Genomic DNA, 25,783 nt, shown 5'->3' on the forward strand with positions numbered 1-25,783 from the left:
GTTGTGAAGTCATATAGATCTGTCTGGCAGAATCATATTAGCTCATTTGTATTTTTAGTTTGCAAAGGTGACACCCAGGTTTTTTGCTAATAAAAGGAGTCTTCTGCCTATTGGGGGTCAGAAGTAAAAGAGGAAGGCTCACATTTTAAGATGTATAGCAGGGATGCTCAACCTGCGGCGATCCAGCTGTTGGAAAACTACAACTCCCAGCATGCCTGGACAGCCTACAGCTATTAGGGCATGCTGGGAGTTGTAGTTTTGCAACAGCTGGAGGGCCGCAGGTTGGGCGTCCCAGATATATAGCGTCAGAAAATTTTACCATGACCGCAAAAGTGTAATAAAGTAATAAGGAGAAATAAAATCACCAAATCTTAAGAAAACAGTGTATTTATTGTTTTACCAGCATGTTACCTGTTTCTTCAAATGCCAATTAAAGGGCTTAAAGATCATACATAGAAAATTTACAACCCGATAAAACACACAATAAAAACGGCAGACCATAGGAGATATATTATTGCAGTACAGGTTGCATAGTATTTTGCTGGCACCATTTAATTTTTTTCAGAGACTGGAGACAGGTCATTGAGATTGAGTGAATATAATAATGCATACGATAAGCAGAAATGGACTTGAATTTGGAAAAAAAAAAGTTAGAATGGGTTTATATTAATTATCCAGTTCAACAATCACGAAACAGTTCAGTGACGCGACAAAATACTCATTTTATTAGGTGGCGGAACTCCAAAAAAACCTCCATCCTGTAATTTCCTCATCTTAAGCCAAAGACCTACCAATGAGGATTCATTTTCAAGTCAGAATGAACTTGTGCTGTGTTACACCGGCTAAAAAAATATTGTAATATTCTTCTTAAAATTGTGTTTTGACGTACAAATTTTCAGCCCAACGCATTTTGTGATTTTTAGTATCTAAATCCGTTCAAACAAACAGCAGAAAGTCACCAGTTAATAGAAAATGTACGGCTGCTATCCAGCGGCTTTACATAGTCCCTCATTGACAGTCACGGCTGTATTCTCGGCAGGTGGATCTTGATGCAGCTACCGACAGATACAGTTTTCCATCTGGACAGACACATATTTCATAGAGTTCCTGAGAGCTGTCAGCGGAGTTGGTCTTTGTACCTTGAGGCAGTTTGGGTAAAAATATTTTTTCAGCGTCCAGCACTACCTGCGATATAAAGAAAACAAGTGTTACTATAAGAACCATCATTTCAATTGAGTACACAGATATCTTATTAACTCCTTCATGCCCGGCACATCACGTCCTCCTTGAATGAGCCCCCTTTCGCATTGTACTGCCTAGTGCCCTTACAGGAGATGTCCAGCTTAGGCCTCTTTCACACATTTTGTGTCCATGGTGACAAGATGCCGTGAAGATGTCCGTGTAGGATCCATGTTTAGTCCCTGTTTTTTACTCTTCATGCTCCTCTATTGCTGTGGAGAACCTGTTCTGAGTTCCATTACCTGTGCAACTCATTGACTTGGATGGGCACTGTGTAAAAATTAATTTCCCCAGTGGTGGTGCTGTAGGAAAATTAAACACTTGTTTTCTCCATAGATTACAGCAGATGGCTGGTTGTCCGATCAAATGGAAACTATGGGCGTCATTTATGAAGACCTGTGTTTTGGAAGCTGGTCTTGATATGGCCTGCACCACCGTAGGATGTACTTAATTATATGATGAGGCACACACATATATTTCTTCTTGAAAGGGAACCCGTCACAGAGAAAATGGTGATTGTATGCCGTCACGTACCAGAGCAGGAGGAGCTGAGCAGACTGATATATAGTTCTGTGGAAAAGATTCAGCAGAACTTGTATTTAAGTCATTTGATATTACTGCTCATTCTGGGCTTTGGAGTCCATTGGGTGGTCCTGTCCATTGGGTGGTCCTGCAAACACAGATAGCTGTCTGTCATGATAGGAGCTCCTCCTTGACTCCAAAGCCCAGAATGAGCTAGAATTTCAAATGAATGAGATATAAGTTTTACTGAATCTTTCCCCACTAACTGAATATCAATCTGCTCAGTTTCTCCTCTCTCTATGTCACGGCTGAGGCCGGGGAAAATCCTCAGCCGTGCGATGCCAGATGATGTTAGGATGCTCGGCCAGGACGACAGGATTAGGGAGCAGGTCACCTCCTAAAGCGTCCCTAACCTGACCCTAACTCCTAGCTGTATGGGCCGACCTTTAAGGTAGGAGGACCCATGCTCAGGAACCTCGGATCCCTAACTCGCCCTCCGACCGGTCCCTGGACTAGGAGTCAGGGTAAGACGGCCTGTTCCTTCTGGACACGGAGGACCAGGGGTCTCACTGGCCAAGCTGCAGGGAAAAGGGGAACACTAACAGTCTTACGGATATGGCAGGTGAACTAAACTAGTTCCACCTACCTGCCACAGCCTTGCTGACTGAATCCCTGTGCTGGAAAACACATATCCACACACAGGAATCCAGATCCATAAGCTGCACCAAACAACAAAGGAAAACATCACATAGACATCACACATAAACATGACATAAACATAATGTGACATAAATCTTATTGTGACATAATATTTATGACCACAAGGGTGGCCCCCACTGGCAGGTGGAAAACACAGGAGGCTGCTCCAGCTAAGCATGGCTGAAGCAACCCTCAGACATGTGCTAAACACTGAGGCTTTATAGGCCAAGAAGCCACACCTAACAGTCAGACACACCCAGTGACTCACACACACACTGGGAAGGGAGTTAACCCTTCCAGCACCTGGGAAGGGAAACACAAACTAAAAGGGAAAGTGTCCAACTCAAGAACACACTGTGGCTGTTGCCGCAGGCAACGACATGGGTGGCAACCATGTCCTGGGAGTCAGCCCGAAGGCCGGGACACTGCCATCACATGTACACAATACAACCAAACGTTGCCACGGGCAACCACAGTGAAGGGAAGATGTCAGTGCACACCAAACAAAAACAGAGTGCACAGCAGAAATACAAAAGTGCATACATACACGCACACAACTCCAAGGCAACCGCACACATACCTGTTGTCCGTGGCAACCGTACCTGAGGCAAACAGCAAAATGCCTCCAGCTGCGGTTGACACAACAACCCAAACCGCGGGCAACTGTATGCGGCTCCCAAGGAGTCACGGCCATAAACATGGTCGTGACACTCTAACATGCTGTCTGCAGATTGCACTGAAATTTCATGGTGATAGGTTTGCCTTTAAGGAGTTTCCGAGATTCTGATATTGATGTCCTATCCTTTGGTTAAGTCAACAATATGAGAACAGTGAGGGTCCAATATCTGTAGCCGCTGCCCTCCCGTGAGCACTGTGGCATCCTTGCAGCTTACAAAGCACAGCGCCATCCATTGGATAGTGGCTGTGCTTGTTATTGCAGGTCAGCCCCAAACGCTTGAATTGGACTTAGTCTCCCTTATGCCATGTGACCTATAAACATGACATCATTGGCCTAGGAAGAGATCAGAGTGCTGCAGCCTCTTCAAACAGCTGACACCCAGGACTCCTGCTTATCTCATACTGCTCACCAATTCTGAGGATACGTCAGAATGTCAGAAAATCCCTTTAAGAAAGAATATCTGGATCTGCTATAAGGCCCTATGGAGTTCCAAACATGTGTGCACTACATATGCAAATTAATTTGCATTGGTCCCCGAAATTACCGGTAATATGCGTCATGCAGATATCATAAGACAAGTTAGTGTCTCAAGAACATACTATATTCCTACAGCTGATGTGAAATATTTACGAACTAAAAAGTTAAAAAGAGTTAAAGTTGAAAGTTCATAAAGTCTAGATGAGTGAGAAACCCTCTGTTACCCAGCCAGGTGACTGACAGCTTAGTGCACTTTTTAAAAAGCCAGAACTGGCCACGGTGGACTTTCTACTGAAAGCATTTTTTTTCCAGGCCATTATATATAATGATACTTTAGCAGCTGATATCCCAGTGTGACTTCTGCCGGGCTTCATAATGGCCACAATGCTATTATTTTGCAGTGTGAAACATGAAAAGTGTCAAGTGCCTTGTTCATCCTGGAAATGACTGATGGGTTTGTAGAGAGCTGCGGCTGCATGGCACTGGAATGATTTATATCAAGTAATGGCCTATATTTTGGTGAGAAAACTTTCTACTTTCACTAATAAAGGGATTCAATTTCTGGATAATTGAGCCAAGCAATAAATATGGTAATCAAAAGTAAAGTGGAACTTCAAATATCGGTTTTCTTGTAAAATGTATACATTGCCATTCTTGCCTCTGTTCCTGACCTACTGTATATAGTGGATGCATTATTCGGAAGGACTTGATTATTTCTCTTCAGTTATTTATATAAGGTCAGTGGCATAGCTATAGGGGCTGCAGTGGTATCAGTCACACCCAGTCCCCTTGGGGAGCCCAAAAGTCCCTCTACTGCATAAGACACAAATAGTATAAGTAGGGCAGGTGGTTTTTTCTTCAAGTTAAAGGTTTTGTCCCTATGGGAGTCCCAAAAACAGCCAAGCACTGCCTCAACTATTTCTGGCAGTCCCATAAAGGAGAGGAAGCTGTGACTTGTGCTCCCTCTTCTTAGGCCCAAAAAGCTACAGACACTGACCAATCTCTGCATGTTCTAGACAAAGAAGAGATCTAGAGAACCTAGAGTCTGCACGACCAAGTATTGGAGTCAATAAGGTAACCTGCTACCAAGATCTAAGACTTTACTGTAGTGAGGAACACTGTTCAGACACCCTTCACACCTGCACATGACCTGGCCAGTAGTATTTTTAAAAATCTGCATCCCTCACTGGACATTTCACCCACAATTGCAAGAGTATGATTGCCCGCCATCGATTCTACAGGAAGAGATTTGAGACAGATAGAGGGAGGAGAGGGCCATAACTTCCATCCTTGCCTAAATCCATACATCGTTATCTAAAAAGAATTGCACTGTGCAGCGGTGGAACTACAGTAAAGAGAGACATTGATTCTGCTACATCTGGTCTGGTTACTGACTCCTGCACCATAAACTGGCCTATGCACTCTACACGCCCTGCCTTGCACCCATACACTCAACATTACAGGCACCCTAACTACCATTAGACTGTAGCCCCAACATGAGGGTGTGCCCCAGGGGGGGCAGCCTCATTAATCCTCAATATACAGTCATGTGAAAAAATTAGGACACCCTTTGAAAGCATGTGGTTTTTTGTAACATTTTTAATAAAAGGTTATTTCATCTCCGTTTCAACAATACAGAGAGATTAAAGTAATCCAACTAAACAAAGAAAACTGAAGAAAAGTCTTTTCAAGATCTTCTGTAAATGTCATTCTACAAAAATGCCTATTCTAACTGAGGAAAAAGATAGGACACCCTCACATGTATTCCCTCTTAAATTGGCTCAGATCTCACACAGGTATATCACACCAGGTGCACATAATTAGTAGATCGTTACTCTGCATGTTGAATGAGGCTTGCCCTATTTAAACCTCAGACATTTAGTTTGGTGTGCTCCTGACTGTTGAAGTGAGAGTGAGCACCATGGTGAGAGCAAAAGAGCTGTCAGAGGACTTCAGAAAAAAGATTGTAGCAGCCTATGAGTCTGGGAAGGGATTTAAAAAGATCTCAAAAGATTTTGAAATCAGCCATTCCACTGTCCGGAAGATAGTCTACAAGTGGAGGGCTTTCAAAACAACTGCCAACATGCCCAGGACTGGTCGCCCCAGCAAGTTCACCCCAAGAGCAGACCGCAAGATGCTAAAAGAGGTCTCCAAAAACCCTAAAGTGTCATCTCGAGAACTACAGCAGGCTCTGGCTACTGTTGATGTAGAAGTACATGCCTCTACAATCAGAAAGAGACTGTACAAGTTTAACTTGCATGGGAGGTGTGCAAGGAGGAAACCTTTGCTTTCCAAGAGAAACATCGAGGCCAGACTGACATTTGCCAGAGATAAAGTTGACAAAGACCAGGACTTCTGGAATAATGTTCTTTGGACAGATGAGTCCAAAATTGAATTATTTGGACACAACAGCAGAGGACATGTTTGGCGTAAACCAAACACAGCATTCCAAGAAAAGAACCTCATACCAACTGTGAAGCATGGAGGTGGAAGTGTCATGGTTTGGGGCTGCTTTGCTGCAGCAGGACCTGGTCAGCTCACCATCATAGAATCCACGATGAATTCTACTGTGTATCAGAAGGTGCTTGAAGAACATGTGAGACCATCAGTTAGAAAATTAAAGCTGAAGCGGAACTGGACCATGCAACATGACAATGACCCAAAACATACTAGTAAATCAACCAAAGATTGGCTGAAAAAGAAGAAATGGAGAGTCCTGGAATGGCCAAGTCAAAGTCCAGATTTGAATCCCATTGAGATGCTGTGGGGTGACTTGAAAAGGGCTGTACGTGCAAGAAACCCCTCAAACATCTCACAGCTGAAAAAGTTCTGCATTGAGGAGTGGGGTAAAATTTCCTCAGACCGATGTCGAAGACTGGTAGATGGCTACAAGAACCGTCTCACTGCAGTTATTTCAGCCAAAGGAGGTAACACTCGCTATTAGGGGCAAGGGTGTCCTATCTTTTTCCTCAGTTAGAATAGGCATTTTTGTAGAATGACATTTACAGAAGATCTTGAAAAGACTTTTCTTCAGTTTTCTTTGTTTAGTCGGATTACTTTAATCTCTCTGTATTGTTGAAACGGAGATGAAATAACCTTTTATTAAAAATGTTACAAAAAACCACATGCTTTCAAAGGGTGTCCTAATTTTTTCACATGACTGTATAGCCCATCGTAAAGCATTGTACTTACCATGTGTTGCTCAGGTCCTGTGTCCACTAGGACACATAATTCAAACTCAAGGACCAATATCATAAAAACAAATTATCCTAATCAGGATTAAGGCTATAGTTCCACTGAAACCCCCCCCCCTCCCCGTCCATATACTCATATAGGCTGCTCAGACCCCCCGCCCTCTTAATTTAAGCAGAGAGATGGTACAAATGCTGGATCTATATACCCTGTTCTATATGGTATATGTTGTGCAATTACTACATTTCCCCCTGCTGATCCCCATTGTTTTCTGAAGCCAGACTCATGGTTTAAATAGATGGCTTCAGTGGAAAAAGGAGTTGGGGGTACTATCTCTCCTTGGGGAGAAAGCGCCTTAGTCGACGTGAGGAGACTTAAAGGCCATACATGCTCCTCTGGAATTCTGTGAAGACGATCAGCTCTTAACAAGCTCTGCCTCTGATGCCACCAGATGTAAGGCAGCTATCCTATAAGTCAATGTTCAACCCTTTAATTAGGTCTTGAGATATCACTCAGATAGTAAATAAGCCAGCATCTCATCTGCAGACAGCTGTTGCTGGGTGATTGTCTCTCATCAGTGCAGAGCAGAGAGTACTGGCTTAACTGTGTGAGAGGCCTAAGTCAAGATTTGGGGGGTTCTATCTCTCCTTGGGGAGAGAGCACCTTAGTCCGTGTGAGGAGACTTATAGGCCATACATGCTCCTCTGGAATTCTGGAAAGAAAGGGATGCAAACAATCTTTTAACAAGCTCTGCCTCTTAGTGGAAAAAAGAGTCATGATAAGACAGTCACTTTGACTCTGCTGGACAGAATTTCCCACTTCTGCAAGCAGGGGCATACACAGATCTCCTAGGCCCTCATAGCAAAACTGCACCTAGTTTCCCCCATTTATTTTTAAAATCAAGTGGAAGAAATTTTAATTAAATACAAATTGCAATTAAAAAAAGTTGCTTTGGGCCTCACCCGCTTTCGACTTTTATGTTGAAAAAAGTGGAACAGGTGCTTCACAGGTATTTCTCACTATATTTACACCAGAAAAAACTGATAAAAGTATACTGATGAGTCTCCTGCTTCTCTTCTATCATAAAGCTAACTGGCTGCCTGCAGCCACCACTAGGGGGAGCTCAGTGAATAGAAATTAATAAAACTACTATGGAATCTGTATAAAATAATCTCTATGCATTGAACTCTCCCTAGTGGAGGTTGTATGAAAATGCTGTGTTTTTTTACACGGGGAAGAGAAGAGCAAGTTCCGTGCAGGCCCCCTTTCCGTGCAGGGCCCCATTCAGTTGCGTGGTCTGCCTCTTGTGCAGGTACACCAATGTCTGCAAGTGTCAGAAACTTCCCTAATGTCTAAATTATCTATCAAGGTCACAAACCATTCCATCGCTGCTATGTAATTTGATATCTCTTCGTGATATAGCCTCAATTTCTCCAGTCTGAGCCTTGATGTAAACTCCTTTGGGGGCATCCATGCTCAAGGATCGAGTCGGGGACTCCAGTCTGAAAAAGGAATAAGAAAAATAAATAATACATGAATATATCAACCAATAATTAACCATTGTGCAATTTATTTATATTCTTCGAAATGTATGCATTCACAGGAAAAAATGTATCATTGTCTGTGGCAGGTTTGTTATCACGCCATAGGAAGAAGAACTGAAATGTGTCTCTTACGGCGGTCGTCCGGTATTAAAAGGGCATGGCTGTTTTCTTCCACCAACAGCACCATGTCTGACATCGGGTTGTGTCTGATATTGCAGTAGTATAACAGTTTTGATACAGTAAATGTCTCCTACTGTATGTGTGCAACTCAAACGTGAACGAAAAAGGCCACTTTATGGCTGAATCACCCAATCCGAATTTCAGGGTAAATTCAAATCCCTGCGAAGCCAAATTTCCTGGTGCTTTATGGTAGCGAATCGATTTAACCTAAAATAGTGTAAAAAAATAAATAAAAATCATACTTACCTGATCCATTTGCTCATGATGAAATTCGTGCCTTGATGACGTAATCTGAATCATGAAAGATTTTGTTATGGCGGCAATGATGGGGGGGCGGAACGGCACTATCGCTGCTCCCTGTCATTGCACCCACTACTTACAAAGAAATGCGCTCGTGACGAAGAAATATTTATTTTTTTATTTAGCAAAGCAGCCAAATCAAACTTTTTTTGCTTTTATTTGCATCCTCATCCATCTTGGTGTTTCCTATTGGACTTGTTACGACCAGAGGTTAAAAACCTTTATGTTACCACAGAACAGATCTTCCTAGGCAAATCTATCCTGGATTTTTTAAATTGTGACAAAATTTGGTTTAGATTCTATGTAGATTTCACACCAAAAATACAATAAAAATGTTAAATGTTTTTGTTAATCCATTGACATGCTGCAAAAAACATTGACATGCACTTTTGTTGCCTACATTAAAGCTGCAAGATAAAGTTGTCCATGCACAAAACTTTTTGGCCGAACATACTATTCAGCTAGAAGTTGTCTCCTAGCCCAGCAGCTGCGGGGGCCTATGAGGACTAGCCCTCCAGGCTGGGTATCATAGGCTGTCAGTGTAATACACTGTGTAATACACTGATGGTCAATGCAGCACAATACAGGATGTATTGTACTACCTTGAAACAGGATCAGACCCTGAAATATTGAAGTCCCATAATGGGACATAAATAAAAAGTAAAAAAAAAAAAAAAAATGCAAAAAAAAAGGGTTTAACGCATTGTAAATTAACGCATTGTAAAAAAAAAAAAAAAACGGTGCCAAAATAAATTTTTGGGGTCATATTGCCTTATAAAAAGTGTAATAGCGAGTAAACAAAAAATACTATGGGGCTCATTTATTAAGCCCGGCGTTTTAGACGCCGGTCTGAATAAAGGCCCATAGCTGGCGCAGGCTTCTCCATAACTTAGGCGCATCCAGCGCCAGTTCTAAATGTAAGACAGCTTACGAGCGGTCTTACATTTAAACAATTTTCTACGCCTAAAACGGGTGTAGAAAATGATGAATGAACCGTGCCTGCCGTCCATCCCCTTCCCTGTCCATGTCACGGCCACAATTTTACACCTGACGTGAGTGGAAAAAAGTCTCAGACAATGGCGCAATGCCTAATACACCTAAAATACCCCTAATTTAGGCGGATTTCAGATTAGCAAATGAGCCCCTATGTACCCCAAAATGGTACTAATGAAAACATGAACTAATTCTGCAAAAAAACGAGCCCCCACACAAGACGATCAGCAGAAAAATAAAAAATAATTATGGCTCTAAGAAAATGGCAACACAAAAAAAAAAAGGTATTATTGCGTAACATTGCTAAAAAAGACATATTGGGCCAGATTTATCATGACTCTGACAGCTCACTCCACTTTCACATATGGCTAAAGTCAGTTTTAGCCAAGTCAGATTTATGATCGGCCCTTTAAGACTGTAATAAATGTGGTTTGACGGTAGCAGTTTATCCGTCAGTAAGCAGCTTTACGAAAAAGTCGCACGTCTTTACGAAAAAGTCGCATGTTCTATTAAAAAGTCTCATAAGATAAGCATGGTCCTCACTGGAGTGAAATTGCGCAATTTTTTGCGACTTTTTTGCGACTTTTTAAATAGTCTCAATAGTAAATCTGTCTAGAGGTTAATTTACATAAGAAAACACGCCCACTTTCAGAAAACTGGCGAGCATAGTGCAGAGCAGAAAAAAGTCGCAAATTTTTGCGCAGTTTTAGTGATTGTGCAAAAATTTGCGACTTTTTCACTCCATTATTCTGACTTGAGCTAATGATAAATCTGGCCCATTGAGTATTGCTGCGTCTGTAACAACTGGCTCTGTCAAAATAGTACATGATCTACCCCATAAGACTACTTTTACACTGGCGTTATGGCTTTCCGTTTGTGAGATCTGTTCAGGGCTCTCACAAGCGGTCCAAAACGGATCAGTTTTGTCCTAATGCATTCGGAATGGAAAAGGATCCACAGCATTTTGCTGTCGGTCTGACGAAACTGAGCCAAACGGATCCGTTCTGGCACACAATGTAAGTCAATGAGGATGGATCCGTTTTCTATGACACAATCTGGCACAATAGAAAATGGATCCGTCCTCTATTGACTTATAATGGTGTTCGAGACGGATCCGTCTTGGCTATGTTAAAGATAATACGTGCAGATCCATGCCGGATCTGCATCAAATGCGAGTGTGAAAGTAGCCTAAGATGAACGCCGTAAAAATTTAAATGGTCTCAAAATAGCCATTTTTTGTCTATTTGCCTTACAAAAAGCCTAATAGCAATTGATCAAAAAGTAATATGTACCGCAAAATGAAACCAATAAAAACATCAACTTATCCTACAAAAAGCAAACCCTTGCATAAGATGATCAGACAAAAAAATATAAATAATATGGCTCTCAGGAAATGGCAAAACAAAATAAAGATTTAAAAAAAATAATACAAATGTTTTGTAAGGACGTAAAAAAAATATATAAAATTGGTATCTCTGTAATTATCCTGACTGGCAGATAAATAAAGATCCCATGTAATTTTTCTAGCATGGTGTTCATAGCAATAACAAAACCCAAAAGCAGAATTGCTGCCTTTTGTTTATCCTGCTTCCAAAAAGCTAAAAAAATAAATTATTAAAAAGTTGCATGTACGCTAAAATAGTGCAAAATTTAATCCCCCACACAGCTCTGTCGAGAGAAAAAAAACAAAAACGTTTGGTCTGTTCAACAGCATCATGGCGCCCGTAAATCAACCTAAAACCTGCTCTGCAAAAGCCAAAAGTTGTTTTTTTCCCTTCTGAGCCCTGCAGTGTACCCAAAAAGCAGTGTAAGTCCACATTTATGGCATTTCAATACCCAGTAGAACCTGCCTAACATTTTAAAGGGCATGGTGTGTCTCAGATGGTACACTCTGGGCACAACAAATTGGGTACTGAAATGTAATATCTGTCAAAATGCTCGCTCCACTCCTCAATAAATACATTGAGGAGTGTAGTTTCCAAAATGGGATCTCTACAGTTGTCAGTACAAGATGCGTAAATCACAACATTAGGCCTCAAATGTGCATGGTGTATGTCCAGGCAAAAGATTAGGGCCACATGTAGGGTGTTTATAAAACCAGGAAGCACAGCATAATATTACAAGGGCGTGTATTTCACACTGGCACACTATGCACACAACATATTGGGCACTAAAAGGGCATATCTGTGTAAAAATTTTCACTTTGCACCATCTGCTGTGAATTAGGTTTTGCAGAACATCTGTGGGGTCAAAATGTTCACTACACTCCTTGGTACATAATGTGAGGGTGTCGTTTCCAAAATTAGGTCCCTTTTTGGGGGTTTCTGAAGTTATCGGCCAGTACTGTATAATTCACCAATGTAGGCCTCAAATGCACACAGCGCTATTTCTCTTCTGATCTCTGCGGTGTGCCCATACAGCAGTTTATAACCACATATGGGATGTTGCCATATTCAGGAGGAAATGGGTAACACATTGTGGGTAGGGATGAGCGAACTCGAACTGTATAGTTCGGGTTCGTACCGAATTTTGGGGTGTCCGTGACACGGACCCGAACCCGGACATTTTCGTAAAAGTCCGGGTTCGGGTTCGGTGTTCGTCGCTTTCTTCGCGCTTTTGTGACGCTTTCTTGGCGCTTTTTGAAAGGCTGCAAAGCAGCCAATCAACAAGCGTCATACTACTTGCCCCAAGAGGCCATCACAGCCATGCCTACTATTGGCATGGCTGTGATTGGCCAGAGCACCATGTGACCCAGCCTCTATTTAAGCTGGAGTCACATAGCGCCGCCCGTCACTCTGCTCTGATTAGCGTAGGGAGAGGTTGCGGCTGCGACAGTAGGGCGAGATTAGGCAGATTAACTCCTCCAAAGGACTTGATTAACTGATCGATCTGCAGCTGTGGATCATTGAGCTGCTGATCCTCAATTGCTCACTGTTTTTAGGCTGCCCAGACCGTTTGTCAGTCACATTTTTCTGGGGTGATCGGCGGCCATTTTGTGTCTTGTGGTGCGCCAGCACAAGCTGCGACCAAGTGCATTTAACCCTCAATGGTGTGGTTGTTTTTTGGCTAAAGCCTACATCAGGGTGAAGCTGTCACACCAAGTGCATTTAACCAGCAATAGTCTGTTCATTTTTTGGCCATATACTAAATCAGGGGCAAGCTGCGCCTGTCACCAAGTGCATTTAACCCTCAATGGTGTTGTTGTTTTTTGGCTAAAGCCTACATCAGGGTGAAGCTGTCACACCAAGTGCATTTAACCAGCAATAGTCTGTTTATTTTTTGGCCATATCCCAGTCTAATTCTGTCACTAAATCCATACCGGTCACCCAGCGCCTAAATACTAGGCCTCAAATTTATATCCCGCTAAATCTGTCCTTAGTGCTGTAGCTGGGCGAGTTATTTAGTGTCCGTTCAAGCACATTTCTTGTTCTGGGTTGAAATACAATTCCCAATTTAGCAATTTCATAATTTAGTGGTTTCTGCTATATCAGAGCTATTTGAAATCTATCCCTAAAAGGGTATATAATATTCAAGGTGCACATTGGGTCATTCAGAATAACTTCACACACACCCGCTACTGTGTATTTCCAAGTCTAATTCTGTCACTAAACCCATACCTGTCACCCAGCGCCTAAATACTAGGCCTCAAATTTATATCCAGCTAAATCTGTCCTTAGTGCTGTAGCTGGGCGAGTTATTTAGTGTCCGTTCAAGCACATTTCTTGTTCTGGGTTGAAATACAATTCCCAATTTAGCAATTTCATAATTTAGTGGTTTCTGCTATATCAGAGCTATTTGAAATCTATCCCTAAAAGGGTATATAATATTCAAGGTGCACATTGGGTCATTCAGAATAACTTCACACACACCCGCTACTGTGTATTTCCAAGTCTAATTCTGTCACTAAACCCATACCTGTCACGCAGCGCCTAAATACTAGGCCTCAAATTTATATCCAGCTAAATCTGTCCCTAGTGCTGTAGCTGGGCGAGTTATTTAGTGTCCGTTCAAGCACATTTCTTGTTCTGGGTTGAAATACAATTCCCAATTTAGCAATTTCATAATTTAGTGGTTTCTGCTATATCAGAGCTATTTGAAATCTATCCCTAAAAGGGTATATAATATTCAAGGTGCACATTGGGTCATTCAGAATAACTTCACACACACCCGCTACTGTGTATTTCCAAGTCTAATTCTGGCACTAAACCCATACCTGTCACCCAGCGCCTAAATACTAGGCCTCAAATTTATATCCAGCTAAATCTGTCCTTAGTGCTGTAGCTGGGCGAGTTATTTAGTGTCCGTTCAAGCACATTTCTTGTTCTGGGTTGAAATACAATTCCCAATTTAGCAATTTCATAATTTAGTGGTTTCTGCTATATCAGAGCTATTTGAAATCTATCCCTAAAAGGGTATATAATATTCAAGGTGCACATTGGGTCATTCAGAATAACTTCACACACACCCGCTACTGTGTATTTCCAAGTCTAATTCTGTCACTAAACCCATACCTGTCACCCAGCGCCTAAATACTAGGCCTCAAATTTATATCCAGCTAAATCTGTCCTTAGTGCTGTAGCTGGGCGAGTTATTTAGTGTCCGTTCAAGCACATTTCTTGTTCTGGGTTGAAATACAATTCCCAATTTAGCAATTTCATAATTTAGTGGTTTCTGCTATATCAGAGCTATTTGAAATCTATCCCTAAAAGGGTATATAATATTCAAGGTGCACATAGGGTCATTCAGAATAACTTCACACACACGCTTCTGTGCATTTCCAAGTCTAATTCTGTCACTAAATCCATACCGGTCACCCAGCGCCTAAATACTAGGCCTCAAATTTATATCCCGCTGAATTTGAATACAATACATTGGGCCAAATAATATATTTGTTGTTGTGGTGAACCATAACAATGAGAAAAACATCTAGTAAGGGACGCGGACGTGGACATGGTCGTGGTGGTGTTAGTGGACCCTCTGGTGCTGGGAGAGGACGTGGCCGTTCTGCCACATCCACACGTCCTAGTGTACCAACTACCTCAGGTCCCAGTAGCCGCCAAAATTTACAGCGATATATGGTGGGGCCCAATGCCGTTCTAAGGATGGTAAGGCCTGAGCAGGTACAGGCATTAGTCAATTGGGTGGCCGACAGTGGATCCAGCACGTTCACATTATCTCCCACCCAGTCTTCTGCAGAAAGCGCACAGATGGCGCCTGAAAACCAACCCCATCAGTCTGTCACATCACCCCCATGCATACCAGGGAAACTGTCTCAGCCTCAAGTTATGCAGCAGTCTCTTATGCTGTTTGAAGACTCCGCTGGCAGGGTTTCCCAAGGGCATCCACCTAGCCCTTCCCCAGCGGTGAAAGACATAGAATGCACTGACGCACAACCACTTATGTTTCCTGATGATGAGGACATGGGAATACCACCTCAGCATGTCTCTGATGATGACGAAACACAGGTGCCAACTGCTGCGTCTTTCTGCAGTGTGCAGACTGAACAGGAGGTCAGGGATCAAGACTGGGTGGAAGACGATGCAGGGGACGATGAGGTCCTAGACCCCACATGGAATGAAGGTCGTGCCACTGACTTTCACAGTTCGGAGGAAGAGGCAGTGGTGAGACCGAGCCAACAGCGTAGCAAAAGAGGGAGCAGTGGGCAAAAGCAGAACACCCGCCGCCAAGAGACTCCGCCTGCTACTGACCGCCGCCATCTGGGACCGAGCACCCCAAAGGCAGCTTCAAGGAGTTCCCTGGCATGGCACTTCTTCAAACAATGTGCTGACGACAAGACCCGAGTGGTTTGCACGCTGTGCCATCAGAGCCTGAAGCGAGGCATTAACGTTCTGAACCTGAGCACAACCTGCATGACCAGGCACCTGCATGCAAAGCATGAACTGCAGTGGAGTAAACACCTTAAAACCAAGGAAGTCACTCAGGCTCCCCCTGCTACCTCTTCTGCTGCTGCCGCCTCGGCCTATTCTGCTGCTGCCGCCTCGGCCTCTTCCTCCGCCTCTGGAGGAACGTTGGCACCTGCCGCCCAGCAAACAGGGGATGTACCACCAACACCACCACCACCACCTCCGTCACCAAGCGTCTCAACCATGTCACACGCCAGCGTTCAGCTCTCCATCTCACAAACATTTGATAGAAAGCGTAAATTCCCACCTAGCCACCCTCGATCCCTGGCCCTGAATGCCAGCATTTCTAAACTACTGGCCTATGAAATGCTGTCATTTAGGCTGGTGGACACAGACAGCTTCAAACAGCTCATGTCGCTTGCTGTCCCACAGTATGTTGTTCCCAGCCGGCACTACTTCTCCAAGAGAGCCGTGCCTTCCCTGCACAACCAAGTATCCGATAAAATCAAGTGTGCACTGCGCAACGCCATCTGTGGCAAGGTCCACCTAACCACAGATACGTGGACCAGTAAGCACGGCCAGGGACGCTATATCTCCCTAACTGCACACTGGGTAAATGTAGTGGCAGCTGGGCCCCAGGCGGAGAGCTGTTTGGCGCACGTCCTTCCGCCGCCAAGGATCGCAGGGCAACATTCTTTGCCTCCTGTTGCCACCTCCTCCTTCTCGGCTTCCTCCTCCTCTTCTTCCACCTGCTCATCCAGTCAGCCACACACCTTCACCACCAACTTCAGCACAGCCCGGGGTAAACGTCAGCAGGCCATTCTGAAACTCATATGTTTGGGGGACAGGCCCCACACCGCACAGGAGTTGTGGCGGGGTATAGAACAACAGACCGACGAGTGGTTGCTGCCGGTGAGCCTCAAGCCCGGCCTGGTGGTGTGTGATAATGGGCGAAATCTCGTTGCAGCTCTGGGACTAGCCAATTTGACGCACATCCCTTGCTTGGCGCATGTGCTGAATTTGGTGGTGCAGAAGTTCATTCACAACTACCCCGACATGTCAGAGCTGCTGCATAAAGTGCGGGCCGTCTGTTCGCGCTTCCGGCGTTCACATCCTGCTGCTGCTCGCCTGTCTGCGCTACAGCGTAACTTCGGCCTTCCCGCTCACCGCCTCATATGCGACGTGCCCACCAGGTGGAACTCCACCTTGCACATGCTGGACAGACTGTGCGAGCAGCAGCAGGCCATAGTGGAGTTTCAGCTGCAGCACGCACGGGTCAGTCGCACTACAGAACAGCACCACTTCACCACCAATGACTGGGCCTCCATGCGAGACCTGTGTGCCCTGTTGCGCTGTTTCGAGTACTCCACCAACATGGCCAGTGGCGATGACACCGTTATCAGCGTTACAATACCACTTCTATGTCTCCTTGAGAAAACACTTAGGGCGATGATGGAAGAGGAGGTGGCCCAGGAGGAGGAGGAGGAGGAGGAGGAAGAGGGGTCATTTTTAGCACTTTCAGGCCAGTCTCTTCGAAGTGACTCAGAGGGAGGTTTTTGGCAACAGCAGAGGCCAGGTACAAATGTGGCCAGCCAGGGCCCACTACTGGAGGACGAGGAGGACGAGGATGAGGAGGAGGTGGAGGAGGATGAGGATGAAGCATGGTCACAGCGGGGTGGCACCCAACGCAGCTCGGGTCCATCACTGGTGCGTGGCTGGGGGGAAAGGCAGGACGATGACGATACGCCTCCCACAGAGGACAGCTTGTCCTTATCCCTGGGCAGCCTGGCACACATGAGCGACTACATGCTGCAGTGCCTGCGCAACGACAGCAGAGTTGCCCACATTTTAACCTGTGCGGACTACTGGGTTGCCACCCTGCTGGATCCACGCTACAAAGACAATGTGCCCACCTTACTTCCTGCACTGGAGCGTGATAGGAAGATGCGCGAGTACAAGCGCACGTTGGTAGACGCGCTACTGAGAGCATTCCCAAATGTCACAGGGGAACAAGTGGAAGCCCAAGGCCAAGGCAGAGGAGGAGCAAGAGGTCGCCAAGGCAGCTGTGTCACGGCCAGCTCCTCTGAGGGCAGGGTTAGCATGGCAGAGATGTGGAAAACTTTTGTCAACACGCCACAGCTAACTGCACCACCACCTGATACGCAACGTGTTAGCAGGAGGCAACATTTCACTAACATGGTGGAACAGTACGTGTGCACACCCCTCCACGTACTGACTGATGGTTCGGCCCCATTCAACTTCTGGGTCTCTAAATTGTCCACGTGGCCAGAGCTAGCCTTTTATGCCTTGGAGGTGCTGGCCTGCCCGGCAGCCAGCGTTTTGTCTGAACGTGTATTCAGCACGGCAGGGGGGGTCATTACAGACAAACGCAGCCGCCTGTCTACAGCCAATGTGGACAAGCTGACGTTCATAAAAATGAACCAGGCATGGATCCCACAGGACCTGTCCGTCCCTTGTCCAGATTAGACATTAACTACCTCCCCATAACCATATATTATTGGACTCCAGGGCACTTCCTCATTCAATCCTATTTTTATTTTCATTTTACCATTATATTGCGAGGCTACCCAAAGTTGAATGAACCTCTCCTCTGCCTGTGTGCTAGGCCTAAATATATGCCAATGGACTGTTGCAGTGGTGGCTGACATGAAGCCTGATTCTCTGCTATGACATGCAGACTGATTCTCTGCTGACATGAAGCCAGATTGTCTGTTACGGGACCTCTCTGCTCTGCCTGTGTGCTAGGCCTAAATATATGCCAATGGACTGTTGCAGTGGTGGCTGACGTGAAGCCTCATTCTCTGCTATGACATGCAGACTGATTCTCTGCTGACATGAAGCCAGATTGTCTGTTACGGGACCTCTCTGCTCTGCCTGTGTGCTAGGCCTAAATATATGCCAATGGACTGTTGCAGTGGTGGCTGACGTGAAGCCTCATTCTCTGCTATGACATGCAGACTGATTCTCTGCTCACATGAAGCCAGATTGTCTGTTACGGGACCTCTCTGCTCTGCCTGTGTGCTAGGCCTAAATATATGCCAATGGACTGTTGCAGTGGTGGGTGACGTGAAACCTCATTCTCTGCTATGACATGCAGACTGATTCTCTGCTGTCATGAAGCCAGATTGTCTGTTACGGGACCTCTCTGCTCTGCCTGTGTGCTAGGCCTAAATATATGCCAATGGACTGTTGCAGTGGTGGCTGACGTGAAGCCTCATTCTCTGCTATGACATGCAGACTGATTCTCTGCTGTCATGAAGCCAGATTGTCTGTTACGGGACCTCTCTGCTCTGCCTGTGTGCTAGGCCTAAATATATGCCAATGGACTGTTGCAGTGGTGGGTGACGTGAAGCCTCATTCTCTGCTATGACATGCAGACTGATTCTCTGCTGACATGAAGCCAGATTCTCTGTTACGGGACCTCTCTCCTCTGCCTGTGTGTGTGCTGGGCCTAAATATATGACAATGGACTGTTGCAGTGGTGGCTGACGTGAAGCCTGATTCTCTGCTATGACATGCAGACTGATTCTCTGCTGACATGAAGCCAGATTGTCTGTTACGGGACCTCTCTGCTCTGCCTGTGTGCTAGGCCTAAATATATGCCAATGGACTGTTGCAGTGGTGGCTGACGTGAAGCCTCATTCTCTGCTATGACATGCAGACTGATTCTCTGCTGACATGAAGCCAGATTGTCTGTTACGGGACCTCTCTGCTCTGCCTGTGTGCTAGGCCTAAATATATGCCAATGGACTGTTGCAGTGGTGGCTGACGTGAAGCCTCATTCTCTGCTATGACATGCAGACTGATTCTCTGCTCACATGAAGCCAGATTGTCTGTTACGGGACCTCTCTGCTCTGCCTGTGTGCTAGGCCTAAATATATGCCAATGGACTGTTGCAGTGGTGGGTGACGTGAAGCCTCATTCTCTGCTATGACATGCAGACTGATTCTCTGCTGTCATGAAGCCAGATTGTCTGTTGCGGGACCTCTCTGCTCTGCCTGTGTGCTAGGCCTAAATATATGCCAATGGACTGTTGCAGTGGTGGCTGACGTGAAGCCTCATTCTCTGCTATGACATGCAGACTGATTCTCTGCTGTCATGAAGCCAGATTGTCTGTTACGGGACCTCTCTGCTCTGCCTGTGTGCTAGGCCTAAATATATGCCAATGGACTGTTGCAGTGGTGGGTGACGTGAAGCCTCATTCTCTGCTATGACATGCAGACTGATTCTCTGCTGACATGAAGCCAGATTCTCTGTTACGGGACCTCTCTCCTCTGCCTGTGTGTGTGCTGGGCCTAAATATATGCCAATGGACTGTTGCAGTGGTGGCTGACGTGAAGCCTCATTCTCTGCTATGACATGCAGACTGATTCTCTGCTGTCATGAAGCCAGATTGTCTGTTACGGGACCTCTCTGCTCTGCCTGTGTGCTAGGCCTAAATATATGCCAATGGACTGTTGCAGTGGTGGCTGACGTGAAGCCTCATTCTCTGCTATGACATGCAGACTGATTCTCTGCTGTCATGAAGCCAGATTGTCTGTTACGGGACCTCTCTGCTCTGCCTGTGTGCTAGGCCTAAATATATGCCAATGGACTGTTGCAGTGGTGGCTGACGTGAAGCCTCATTCTCTGCTATGACATGCAGACTGATTCTCTGCTGACATGAAGCCAGATTGTCTGTTATGGGACCTCTCTGCTCTGCCTGTGTGCTAGGCCTAAATATATGCCAATGGACTGTTGCAGTGGTGGGTGACGTGAAGCCTCATTCTCTGCTATGACATGCAGACTGATTCTCTGCTGTCATGAAGCCAGATTGTCTGTTACGGGACCTCTCTGCTCTGCCTGTGTGCTAGGCCTAAATATATGCCAATGGACTGTTGCAGTGGTGGGTGACGTTAAGCCTCATTCTCTGCTATGACATGCAGACTGATTCTCTGCTGACATGAAGCCAGATCGTCTGTTACGGGACCTCTCTGCTCTGCCTGTGTGCTAGGCCTAAATATATGCCAATGGACTGTTGCAGTGGTGGGTGACGTGAAGCCTCATTCTCTGCTATGACATGCAGACTGATTCTCTGCTGTCATGAAGCCAGATTGTCTGTTACGGGACCTCTCTGCTCTGCCTGTGTGCTAGGCCTAAATATATGCCAATGGACTGTTGCAGTGGTGGGTGACGTGAAGTCTCATTCTCTGCTATGACATGCAGACTGATTCTCTGCTGACATGAAGCCAGATCATCTGTTACGGGACCTCTCTGCTCTGCCTGTGTGCTAGGCCTAAATATATGCCAATGGACTGTTGCAGTGGTGGGTGACGTGAAGCCTCATTCTCTGCTATGACATGCAGACTGATTCTCTGCTGACATGAAGCCAGATTGTCTGTTACGGGACCTCTCTCCTCTGCCTGTGTGCTAGGCCTAAATATATGCCAATGGACTGTTGCAGTGGTGGGTGACGTGAAGCCTCATTCTCTGCTATGACATGCAGACTAATTCTCTGCTGACATGAAGACAGATTCTCTGTTACGGGACCTCCCTCCTCTGCCTGGGTGCTGGGCCTAAATATATGCCAATGGACTGTTGCAGTGGTGGCTGACGTGAAGCCTCTTTCTGACTATGACATGCAGACTAATTCTCTGCTGACATGAAGACAGATTCTCTGTTACGGGACCTCTCTCCTCTGCCTGTGTGTGTGCTGGGCCTAAATATATGCCAATGGACTGTTGCAGTGGTGGCTGACGTGAAGCCTCATTCTCTGCTATGACATGCAGACTGATTCTCTGCTGACATGAAGCCAGATTCTCTGTTACGGGACCTCCCTCCTCTGCCTGGGTGCTGGGCCTAAATATATGCCAATGGACTGTTGCAGTGGTGGCTGACGTGAAGCCTCATTCTCTGCTATGACATGCAGACTGATTCTCTGCTGACATGAAGCCAGATTCTCTGTTACGGGACCTCTCTCCTCTGCCTGTGTGTGTGCTGGGCCTAAATATATGCCAATGGACTGTTGCAGTGGTGGCTGACGTGAAGCCTCATTCTCTGCTATGACATGCAGACTGATTCTCTGCTGACATGAAGCCAGATTCTCTGTTACGGGACCTCTCTCCTCTGCCTGGGTGCTGGGCCTAAATATATGCCAATGGACTGTTGCAGTGGTGGCTGACGTGAAGCCTGATTGTCTGTTACGGGACCTCTCTCCTCTGCCTGGGTGCTGGGCCTAAATATCTGACAATGGACTGTTGCATTGGTGGCTGACGTGAAGCCTGATTCTCTGCTATGATATGAAGACTGATTCTCTGCTGACATGAAGCCAGATTGTCTGTTACGGGACCTCTCTCCTCTGCCTGGGTGCCTGGGCCTAAATATATGACAATGGACTGTTACAGTGGTGGCTGACGTGAAGCCTGATTCTCTGCTATGACATGCAGACTGATTCTCTGCTGACATGAAGCCAGATTCTCTGTTACGGGACCTCTCTCCTCTGCCTGTGTGTGTGCTGGGCCTAAATATATGCCAATGGACTGTTGCAGTGGTGGCTGACGTGAAGCCTCATTCTCTGCTATGACATGCAGACTGATTCTCTGCTGACATGAAGCCAGATTCTCTGTTACGGGACCTCTCTCCTCTGCCTGTGTGTGTGCTGGGCCTAAATATATGCCAATGGACTGTTGTAGTGGTGGCTGACGTGAAGCCTCATTCTCTGCTATGACATGCAGACTAATTCTCTGCTGACATGAAGACAGATTCTCTGTTACGGGACCTCCCTCCTCTGCCTGGGTGCTGGGCCTAAATATATGCCAATGGACTGTTGCAGTGGTGGCTGACGTGAAGCCTGATTCTCTGCTATGACATGCAGACTGATTCTCTGCTGACATGAAGACAGATTCTCTGTTACGGGACCTCCCTCCTCTGCCTGGGTGCTGGGCCTAAATATATGCCAATGGACTGTTGCAGTGGTGGCTGACGTGAAGCCTCATTCTCTGCTATGACATGCAGACTAATTCTCTGCTGACATGAAGACAGATTCTCTGTTACGGGACCTCTCTCCTCTGCCTGGGTGCCGGGGCCTAAATATCTGAGAATGGACTGTTCCAGTGGTGGGTGACGGGAAGCCAGATTCTCTGCTATGGAACCTCTCTCCAATTGATTTTGGTTAATTTTTATTTATTTAATTTTTATTTTAATTCATTTCCCTATCCACATTTGTTTGCAGGGGATTTACCTACATGTTGCTGCCTTTTGCAGCCCTCTAGCTCTTTCCTGGGCTGTTTTACAGCCTTTTTAGTGCCGAAAAGTTCGGGTCCCCATTGACTTCAATGGGGTTCGGGTTCGGGACGAAGTTCGGATCGGGTTCGGATCCCGAACCCGAACATTTCCGGGATGTTCGGCCGAACTTCTCGAACCCGAACATCCAGGTGTTCGCTCAACTCTAATTGTGGGGTCCTTTTTCTCTTGTAACCCCTTAATAAATGAAAAATCTGGACCTTGTAAAAAAATTTAATATTTCATTTTCACTGTCAAGAGTTTATAAATTCTATGAAATAGCTATTAGGTCAAAGTGCTCACTAGTGGTACCTCAGAGTCTCTACAAATGCAACATGGTGCCGGGAAACCATTCCAGCAAAAGCATATTGCACTCTTTCCATTCCGAGTCCTGCGGTGTGCCAATACAGCAGTTTATGACCACATATGGTGTGCTGCCGTATTCAGTAGAAATTTCGTAACAAATTGTGGGGTCTTTTTTCTCCTGTTACCCCTTGTGAAAATTAAAAATCTGGGGCTAAAACAACATTTTATTGGAAAAAAGGAAATTTTATGAAATGTCTATGGGCTCATATCGGTCAGTACACACTTCAATAAATTCCTTGAGGGGTGTAATTTCCAAAATTGGGTCACTTTTTGGGGGGTTTCCACTCTATAGGTACCTCAGGGTCTTTTCAAATGTGACATGGCACCTGAAAACCATTGCAGCAAAATCTGACCTCCAAAAAACACATGGCACTTCTTCCCTTCTGATCCCTGCAGTGTGCACAAACAGTGGTTTCCGACCACACATGGGGTGTTGCTATGTTTAGGAGAACATGCTTAACAAAATTTGGGGTGCTTTTTATCCTGTTACACCTTTTGAAAATTAAAAATGTATGCAACGTTTTATTGGAGGAAATTGAATTTTTCATTTTAACAGCGTTTCTAAATTCTATGAAATGCCTATGGGGCCAAAGTGGTCAGTACACCCTTCAATAAATTCCTTGAAGGGTGCAGTTTCCAAATTGGGGTCACTTTTTGGGGGTTTCCACTCTATGGGAACCTTAGGGTCTCTTAAAATGTGACATGGTGCCCAAAAACCATTCCAGCAAAATCTTCCCACCTAAAATCATATGGCACTCCACTTCTGATCCCTGTCATGTGCCCAAACGGCAGTTTACGATTAATGTTGAGCGAATCGAAGCATCCAAAGTGGAATTCAATCGAAAGTTTAGGGAAGAAAAATTGAAAAAATTACCATGAATCTGAATTTATTTGCACTTTGTAGTAACTAATTTTATTTTTCTAACATGGCTGCCGCACGTGTTACAAAGTGAAAGTAAGATACCCGGGAACGCGATATGACCCATAATGCCATGCAGCCAGACAATCCGCAGGTAGTCATCCCCCGTGATTCCACAGCCCTAAAAAAAAATCTTATTCTGCGTGGTCTCCGCCATTTCACTGTGAGCTCAGTTTGGGGACAGACGTGACAACCGCTTATTCGATAGGAATAGTGTTGCAGAAAGCTATTAATAGAAGAATATTGGATAGGGAGAGTGCAAGGAGAGTGTAGGGAGATCTAGGGAAATTTTTTTAGAGACTGTAGGAAGACTATAGGGAGACAGCAGGGACAGTGCAGTTAAGTGTATTCGCCATGTGCATCTTGTTAAACTGCTGCCACATTCAAAGTTACCCTTAATTTGTTAGTTTATACATAGAATTGCTGTGCCTCAGTATTAAAGTGTGGTCTAATATATTGCTGCATTTATCTAGTTCAACTGCTGCCACATTCTTAGTGGCCAACAGTTGTCTGGGCCTTCTAAAGCAATGGGCTGTGGCAAAAATGTAGCTGGCACAAGTAGCAGCAGAAGAAAAAGGTTGGTAGCAGCCGCAGCAACAGGCCAGAGCTGCCACTGTCATCCAGCGGTCGTGTTTTGACCAACAATCCAGCTGTAGTGGAATGGTTGACTTGCTCTTCAACATAATTTCAAGTGACAACAGATACACACAGCCAGGAATGCCAGTTGGAATGGCCCAGGAACTGCCTCTGTGCCCTCACCTGTTCTGAACCTGCTTCTTGCATTTGCTGCTCCTTCTGATAGCCAAGTTATGATAGCCGCCAGCTCTGCTCCGGTTTCAAGGAGGATGAGCTTTGCGCGGACAGTCAGCAGTTACAGGCCAGCACAGACTTGGAGGAGAGGTCTGCTGCGGACTCCTCTAGGAGTGCAACAACCGATGATGAAAGTTGGGTGGGTGCACATGTTGCAAGTGGTCAGGGACGTGCGCAAGAGAAAGGGAAGGGTGACACAAGTGACGACCAAACAGATGTAGATGATGATGTAGCCAATCGAATGCGAATGTGGGAGCCGGGTGAAGAGGAGGCATTAAGGGCGAGGGTGGCAGTGTCCTCGTGAGAAAGCAGGATGGAAGCGTGCCTTTCGAGATAGCATGGTGGAAGCAGTGGGAGACCTGCAGCCAAATGCGGGAGGGGTACACCGTCTGCTACTCGGGAGACTACCTGTGCGGAACACACTAGCAGTGCACAGGTTTATAAAAGCAGTCGTAAAATGCCATACTTGCCAGTGTGGGAATTTTCCACCAAGTCACTGGGGGACGTTAGCATACAGGATGTACCTGCGTTTAGAGATGGACCTGGTTTTGGTTCACAATCACTGATGGAGATCACTGACCAAAACACTGACGTGTGAATAAGGCATAACACTGACATGGAAAAGGACCGAAGATTTTTTGTGAACAGCAAACTAAGCTGTAGAAACCAGTGTCAGGCAGCTGCTGCCAAGGCCAATAAGATTGCATCAAAAGGGGCA

At 45.4% G+C, this 25,783-nt stretch overlaps 1 protein-coding gene across 3 annotated transcripts in view; it reads right to left on the bottom strand.

The window, feature by feature from the left end:
* Positions 1-369: 369 nt before the first annotated feature.
* The window catches only part of SGCG (sarcoglycan gamma), a 297,260-nt gene continuing 271,846 nt past the window's right edge, over positions 370-25,783 (bottom strand). For all 3 annotated transcript variants that reach the window (XM_044285025.1, XM_044285024.1, XM_044285026.1), the window contains exons 7-8: positions 8,187-8,310; positions 370-1,185 (exon numbers count right to left, since the gene is read on the bottom strand). In XM_044285025.1, coding sequence (XP_044140960.1) covers positions 1,009-1,185; positions 8,187-8,310 — 301 coding nt within the window. In that variant the 3' untranslated portion in view covers positions 370-1,008. The remainder of the gene's footprint in view (positions 1,186-8,186; positions 8,311-25,783) is intronic.

The sequence above is a fragment of the Bufo gargarizans genome, chromosome 3 (assembly GCF_014858855.1).
Source record: "Bufo gargarizans isolate SCDJY-AF-19 chromosome 3, ASM1485885v1, whole genome shotgun sequence".
NCBI lineage: Eukaryota > Metazoa > Chordata > Amphibia > Anura > Bufonidae > Bufo > Bufo gargarizans.